At 41.8% G+C, this 7,606-nt stretch overlaps 1 protein-coding gene across 1 annotated transcript in view; it reads right to left on the bottom strand.

Moving 5' to 3' along the window:
* The window catches only part of LOC118944840 (receptor-type tyrosine-protein phosphatase mu-like), a 543,829-nt gene that overhangs the window by 234,047 nt on the left and 302,176 nt on the right, over positions 1-7,606 (bottom strand). Inside the window, exons 11-12 of the mRNA XM_036966400.1 lie at positions 2,925-3,126; positions 763-865 (exon numbers count right to left, since the gene is read on the bottom strand). Of these exons, the coding sequence (XP_036822295.1) occupies positions 763-865; positions 2,925-3,126 (305 nt within the window). The remainder of the gene's footprint in view (positions 1-762; positions 866-2,924; positions 3,127-7,606) is intronic.

Below are 7,606 nucleotides of genomic sequence, written 5' to 3'. Positions count from 1 at the left end.
CATGGTAAGGGTAGGGGTTAAGGTTAGGGTAGGGTTAGGAGTTAAGGTTAGGGTAGGGTAGGGTTAAGGTTAGAGTTAGGTTAGGGGTTAAGGTTAGGTTAGGGGTTAAGGTAAGGGTTAGGGTAGGGATTAAGGTTAGGGTAGATGCGTCCCCAAAGAGCCTAGATATCACAAACTATTCATTCATACTCACACTCATAATTTTGTCCCCAAAACACCAGTCCTTTCTCTAGTGGTGAACACAGTGAAATCTCGCTATTGAAATCTCGCTATCCCCCCTGTTAGATTAATTAGCAAACAGTATTCACTGCATTAGCATCCAATCATACTCTGACTAACCGTTAACAAAGTGAACCATGAGACCCAAACCATAAGTTCTGATCTCCAAAGAAGGAACTACAGTTAGAGTATTTGTTCTGTGCAGAAGGAGTGAGTGCTGGGTTCTAGCGGTAAATTAAGGACTAACCCAGCATGCTAATTAAAGACAGCGTTTGATTCATGTGTGTGTGTGTGTGTGTGTGTGTGTATGATTCACGCTGTTGTATTAATTATAATTAGGTGTTAGTAATTAAAATGTGTAGAACAGTCTTTGTTAAAGTATGGTTCTCGACATGTCAGAGTAAATTTACAATTATTTAATGAATTACTAGAATTGATTTGGCTGAGTACAACAGTGCTCTCTCTACTTGGCAGAGTGTGTGTGTGTGTATGTGTGTGTGCGTGTGTGTGTGTGTGTGTGTGTGTGTGTGTGTGCCATCCTACCTGACAGGTGCCCCTCGGCTCTGTGCAGGTTTCAGCAGGACAGTCACTGTGCTGTCTGTCTGGTTCAGAGATGTCTCCTGGTCATAAGCTGGCATGGAGGGAGCTGAAAGGACAACATGAACATCAGTCTCCTGGGATTACGGCCTAGGTGTCTAGGAGCTAGGTGTCTAGGAGAAAGGTACCTCGGAGCTAGGTGTCTAGGGGCTAGGTGTCTAGTTGTCTAGGGGCTAGGTGTCTAGGGGCCAGGTGTCTAGGGGCTAGGAACCTAAGAGCTAGGTGTCTAGGTGCTAGGTGTCTAGGAGCTAGGTGTCTAGGGACTAGGTGTCTAGGGACAAGGTGTCTAGGAGCTAGGTGTCTAGGGGCTAGGTGTCTAGGGACTAGGTGTCTAGGTGCTAAGAGGCTTGGAGCTAGGTCTCTAGGGGATAGATGTCTAGGTGTCTAGGAGCTAAGTGTCTAGGAGCTAGGTGTCTGGGAGCTAGGTCTCTATGGACTAGGTGTCTAGGTGTCTAGGAGCTAGGTGTCTAGGAGCTAGGTGTCTAGGTGTCTAGGAGCTAGGTGTCTAGGAGCTAAGTGTCTAGGGACTAGGTCTCTAGGGGATAGGTGTCTAGGACTCTAGGGGCTAGGTGTCTTGGGCTAGGTGTCTAGGTGTCTAGGGACTAGGTGTCTAGGGGCTAGGTGTCTAGGGGCTAGGTGTCAAGGAGGAAGGTGTCTAGGGACTAGGTGTCTAGGTGTCTAGGAGCTAGGTGTCTAGGGACTAGGTGTCTAGGAGCTAGGTGTCTAGGAGCTAGGTGTCTAGGAGCTAGGTGTCTAGGGAATAGGTGTCTAGGTGTCTAGGAGCTAGGTGTCTAGGAGCTAGGTGTCTAGGAGCTTAGGTGTCTAGGAGATAAGTGTTTAGGGACTAGGTCTCTAGGGGATAGGTGTCTAGGTCTCTAGGGTATAGGTGTCTAGGGGCTAGGTGTCTAGGTCTCTAGGTGTCTAGGAGCTAGGTGTCTAGGGACTAGGTCTCTAGGGGATAGGTGTCTAGGGGCTTGGTGTCTAGGTGTCTCGGGACTAAGTGTCTAGGTCTCTAGGTGTCTAGGAGCTAGGTGTCTAGGGACTAGGTGTCTAGGGACTAGGTGTCTAGGTGTCTAGGAGCTAGGTGTCTAGGGACTAGGTTTCTAGGAGTCTAGGGACTAGGTGTCTAGGAGCTAGGTGTCTAGGGACTAGGTGTCTAGGGACTAGGTGTCTAGGAGCTAGGTGTCTAGGGACTAGGTGTCTAGGTGTCTAGGGAATAGGTGTCTAGGAGCAAGGTGTCTAGGTGTCTAGGAGCTAGGGACTAGATATCTAGGGACTAGGTGTCTAGGGGATAGGTGTCTAGGAGCTAGGTGTCTAGGGACTAGGTGTATAGGAGCTAGGTGTCTAGGAACTAGGTGTTTAGGGACTAGATGTCTAGAAGCTAGGTGTCTAGGAGCTAGGTGTCTAGGGACTAGGTGTATAGGAGCTAGGTGTCTAGGAACTAGGTGTTTAGGGACTAGATGTCTAGAAGCTAGGTGTTTAGGGACTAGATGTCTAGAAGCTAGGTGTTTAGGGACTAGATGTCTAGAAGCTAGGTGTTTAGGGACTAGATGTCTAGAAGCTAGGTGTTTAGGGACTAGATGTCTAGAAGCTAGGTGTTTAGGGACTAGATGTCTAGAAGCTAGGTGTTTAGGGACTAGATGTCTAGAAGCTAGGTGTTTAGGGACTAGATGTCTAGAAGCTAGGTGTTTCAGGAGCTAGGTGTCTAGGGACTAGATGTCTAGAAGCTAGGTGTTTCAGGAACTAGGTGTTTAGGGACTAGATGTCTAGAAGCTAGGTGTTTCAGGAACTAGGTGTTTAGGGACTAGATGTCTAGAAGCTAGGTGTTTCAGGAGCTAGGTGTCTAGGGACTAGGAGCTAGGTGTCTAGGGACTAGGTGTCTAGGAGTCTAGGGACTAGGTGTTTCAGGAGCTAGGTGTCTAGGGACTAGGAGCTAGGGACTGACCTGATATCTTGGTGGTGGAGGAGCTAGGTGTCTAGGGACTAGGTGTCTAGGAGTCTAGGGACTAGGTGTTTAGGAGCTAGGTGTCTAGGGACTAGGTGTCTAGGAGTCTAGGGACTAGGTGTTTAGGAGCTAGGTGTCTAGGGACTAGGAGCTAGGGACTGACCTGATATCTTGGTGGTGAACTGTGTGATGACTGATGGACCATATCCCTTGGTGGTGGAGGCTCGGAGGGTGAATGAGTACGTGGATCCTGGGTACAGCCCCAGGAAGATGTGGCTGGTCTCATTGCTGTGTTTCAGGACCTTCCCACTCTGGTTGGACAGATCCAGCTCTGGGTCAAAGGAACTCACTGTCTTGTAGGAGATCTGGAGACATACCGACAGACAGACAAGATAGACAGACCGACAGAGACACAGACAGACATACAGACAGACAGACCGACAGAGACACAGACCGACAGAGACAAATAGACAGGGGGAATATGATAGTTATTTTGGTCTGTTTCTATACCTCGACAGTGTACTGTATATGCACATGGAGAGACTGCAATCTGCTTGTAGAAGATCTGTGGACAATGAGATTGGCATTGTCACCTTTAAAAAAAAAAACTATTTACCTTTATCTTACTAGGCAAGTCAGTTAAGAACAAATTCTTATTTACAATGACGGACTTAGGAACAGGGGCAGACCGACAGATTTTCACCTTCGATTTTGTTACCTTTTGGTTACTAGTCCAACGCTCTAACCACGAGGCTACTCTGCCATCCCAAACTGTTCTAAAGACAGTGTCAACTACACAAGCAATCTTGTCAAGAGGTTTGAACCTTGTGGACAAGGTGTAAAAATATACATGTCATATAATTTACATTGCAAAGGGTAGCAAGACAGAACCTGTTGTTTATTTATCCAGTATCATCACGTTTACTTCCTGTAGTCTGGTTGTTTATCCAGTATCATCACCGTTTAGTTCCTGTAGTCTAGTTGTTTATCTAGTATCATCACCGTTTACTTCCTGTAGTCTAGTTGTTTATCCAGTATCATCGCCGTTTACTTCCTGTAGTCTAGTTGTTTATCCAGTATCATCGCCGTTTACTTCCTGTAGTCTAGTTGTTTATCCAGTTTCATCACCGTTTACTTCCTGTAGTCTAGTTGTTTATCTAGTATCATCACCGTTTACTTCCTGTAGTTTAGTTGTTTATCCAGTATCATCACCGTTTACTTCCTGTAGTCTAGTTGTTTATCCAGTATCATCACCGTTTACTTCCTGTAGTCTAGTTGTTTATCCAGTATCATCACTGTTTACTTCCTGTAGTCTAGTTGTTTATCTAGTATAATCACCGTTTACTTCCTGTAGTCTAGTTGTTTATCTAGTATCATCACCGTTTACTTCCTGTAGTCTAGTTGTTTATCTAGTATCATCACCGTTTACTTCCTGTAGTCTAGTTGTTTATCCAGTATCATCACCGTTTACTTCCTGTAGTCTAGTTGTTTATCTAGTATCATCACTGTTTACTTCCTGTAGTCTAGTTGTTTATCCAGTTTCATCACCGTTTACTTCCTGTAGTCTAGTTGTTTATCTAGTATCATCACCGTTTACTTCCTGTAGTCTAGTTGTTTATCTAGTATCATCACCGTTTACTTCCTGTAGTCTAGTTGTTTATCTAGTACCATCACTGTTTACTTCCTGTAGTCTAGTTGTTTATCTAATATCATCACCGTTTACTTCCTGTAGTCTAGTTGTTTATCCAGTATCATCACTGTTTACTTCCTGTAGTCTAGTTGTTTATCTAGTATCATCACCGTTTACTTCCTGTAGTCTAGTTGTTTATCTAGTATCATCGCCGTTTACTTCCTGTAGTCTAGTTGTTTATCCAGTATCATCACCGTTTACTTCCTGTAGTCTAGTTGTTTATCCAGTATCATCACCGTTTACTTCCTGTAGTCTAGTTGGTTAACTAGTACCATCACCGTTTACTTCCTGTAGTCTAGTTGTTTATCCAGTATCATCGCCGTTTACTTCCTGTAGTCTAGTTGTTTATCCATAATCATCACCGTTTACTTCCTGTAGTCTAGTTGTTTATCTAGTATCATCACCGTTTACTTCCTGTAGTCTAGTTGTTTATCTAGTATCATCACTGTTTACTTCCTGTAGTCTAGTTGTTTATCCAGTTTCATCACCGTTTACTTCCTGTAGTCTAGTTGTTTATCTAGTATCATCACCGTTTACTTCCTGTAGTCTAGTTGTTTATCTAGTATCATCACCGTTTACTTCCTGTAGTCTAGTTGTTTATCTAGTACCATCACCGTTTACTTCCTGTAGTCTAGTTGTTTATCTAATATCATCACCGTTTACTTCCTGTAGTCTAGTTGTTTATCCAGTATCATCACTGTTTACTTCCTGTAGTCTAGTTGTTTATCTAGTATCATCACCGTTTACTTCCTGTAGTCTAGTTGTTTATCTAGTATCATCGCCGTTTACTTCCTGTAGTCTAGTTGTTTATCCAGTATCATCACCGTTTACTTCCTGTAGTCTAGTTGTTTATCCAGTATCATCACCGTTTACTTCCTGTAGTCTAGTTGGTTAACTAGTACCATCACCGTTTACTTCCTGTAGTCTAGTTGTTTATCCAGTATCATCGCCGTTTACTTCCTGTAGTCTAGTTGTTTATCCAGTATCATCGCCGTTTACTTCCTGTAGTCTAGTTGTTTATCCAGTTTCATCACCGTTTACTTCCTGTAGTCTAGTTGTTTATCTAGTATCATCACCGTTTACTTCCTGTAGTTTAGTTGTTTATCCAGTATCATCACCATTTACTTCCTGTAGTCTAGTTGTTTATCCAGTATCATCACCGTTTACTTCCTGTAGTCTAGTTGTTTATCCAGTATCATCACTGTTTACTTCCTGTAGTCTAGTTGTTTATCTAGTATAATCACCGTTTACTTCCTGTAGTCTAGTTGTTTATCTAGTATCATCACCGTTTACTTCCTGTAGTCTAGTTGTTTATCTAGTATCATCACCGTTTACTTCCTGTAGTCTAGTTGTTTATCCAGTATCATCACCGTTTACTTCCTGTAGTCTAGTTGTTTATCTAGTATCATCACTGTTTACTTCCTGTAGTCTAGTTGTTTATCCAGTTTCATCACCGTTTACTTCCTGTAGTCTAGTTGTTTATCTAGTATCATCACCGTTTACTTCCTGTAGTCTAGTTGTTTATCTAGTATCATCACCGTTTACTTCCTGTAGTCTAGTTGTTTATCTAGTACCATCACCGTTTACTTCCTGTAGTCTAGTTGTTTATCTAATATCATCACCGTTTACTTCCTGTAGTCTAGTTGTTTATCCAGTATCATCACTGTTTACTTCCTGTAGTCTAGTTGTTTATCTAGTATCATCACCGTTTACTTCCTGTAGTCTAGTTGTTTATCTAGTATCATCGCCGTTTACTTCCTGTAGTCTAGTTGTTTATCCAGTATCATCACCGTTTACTTCCTGTAGTCTAGTTGTTTATCCAGTATCATCACCGTTTACTTCCTGTAGTCTAGTTGGTTAACTAGTACCATCACCGTTTACATTCTGTAGTCTAGTTGTTTATCCAGTTTCATCACCGTTTACTTCCTGTAGTCTAGTTGTTTATCTAGTATCATCACCGTTTACTTCCTGTAGTTTAGTTGTTTATCCAGTATCATCACCATTTACTTCCTGTAGTCTAGTTGTTTATCCAGTATCATCACCGTTTACTTCCTGTAGTCTAGTTGTTTATCCAGTATCATCACTGTTTACTTCCTGTAGTCTAGTTGTTTATCTAGTATAATCACCGTTTACTTCCTGTAGTCTAGTTGTTTATCTAGTATCATCACCGTTTACTTCCTGTAGTCTAGTTGTTTATCTAGTATCATCACCGTTTACTTCCTGTAGTCTAGTTGTTTATCCAGTATCATCACCGTTTACTTCCTGTAGTCTAGTTGTTTATCTAGTATCATCACTGTTTACTTCCTGTAGTCTAGTTGTTTATCCAGTTTCATCACCGTTTACTTCCTGTAGTCTAGTTGTTTATCTAGTATCATCACCGTTTACTTCCTGTAGTCTAGTTGTTTATCTAGTATCATCACCGTTTACTTCCTGTAGTCTAGTTGTTTATCTAGTACCATCACCGTTTACTTCCTGTAGTCTAGTTGTTTATCTAATATCATCACCGTTTACTTCCTGTAGTCTAGTTGTTTATCCAGTATCATCACTGTTTACTTCCTGTAGTCTAGTTGTTTATCTAGTATCATCACCGTTTACTTCCTGTAGTCTAGTTGTTTATCTAGTATCATCGCCGTTTACTTCCTGTAGTCTAGTTGTTTATCCAGTATCATCACCGTTTACTTCCTGTAGTCTAGTTGTTTATCCAGTATCATCACCGTTTACTTCCTGTAGTCTAGTTGGTTAACTAGTACCATCACCGTTTACATTCTGTAGTCTAGTTGTTTATCCAGTATCATCGCCGTTTACTTCCTGTAGTCTAGTTGTTTATCCATAATCATCACCGTTTACTTCCTGTAGTCTAGTTGTTTATCTAGTATCATCACCGTTTACTTCCTGTAGTCTAGTTGTTTATCTAGTATCATCACTGTTTACTTCCTGTAGTCTAGTTGTTTATCCAGTTTCATCACCGTTTACTTCCTGTAGTCTAGTTGTTTATCTAGTATCATCACCGTTTACTTCCTGTAGTCTAGTTGTTTATCTAGTATCATCACCGTTTACTTCCTGTAGTCTAGTTGTTTATCTAGTACCATCACCGTTTACTTCCTGTAGTCTAGTTGTTTATCTAATATCATCACCGTTTACTTCCTGTAGTCTAG

The sequence above is a fragment of the Oncorhynchus mykiss genome, chromosome 28 (assembly GCF_013265735.2).
Source record: "Oncorhynchus mykiss isolate Arlee chromosome 28, USDA_OmykA_1.1, whole genome shotgun sequence".
NCBI classification, from domain to species: Eukaryota; Metazoa; Chordata; class Actinopteri; order Salmoniformes; family Salmonidae; genus Oncorhynchus; species Oncorhynchus mykiss.
The sequence above is the reverse complement of the archived record's forward strand: the minus strand, read 5'-3'. Positions and strand labels throughout refer to the sequence as shown.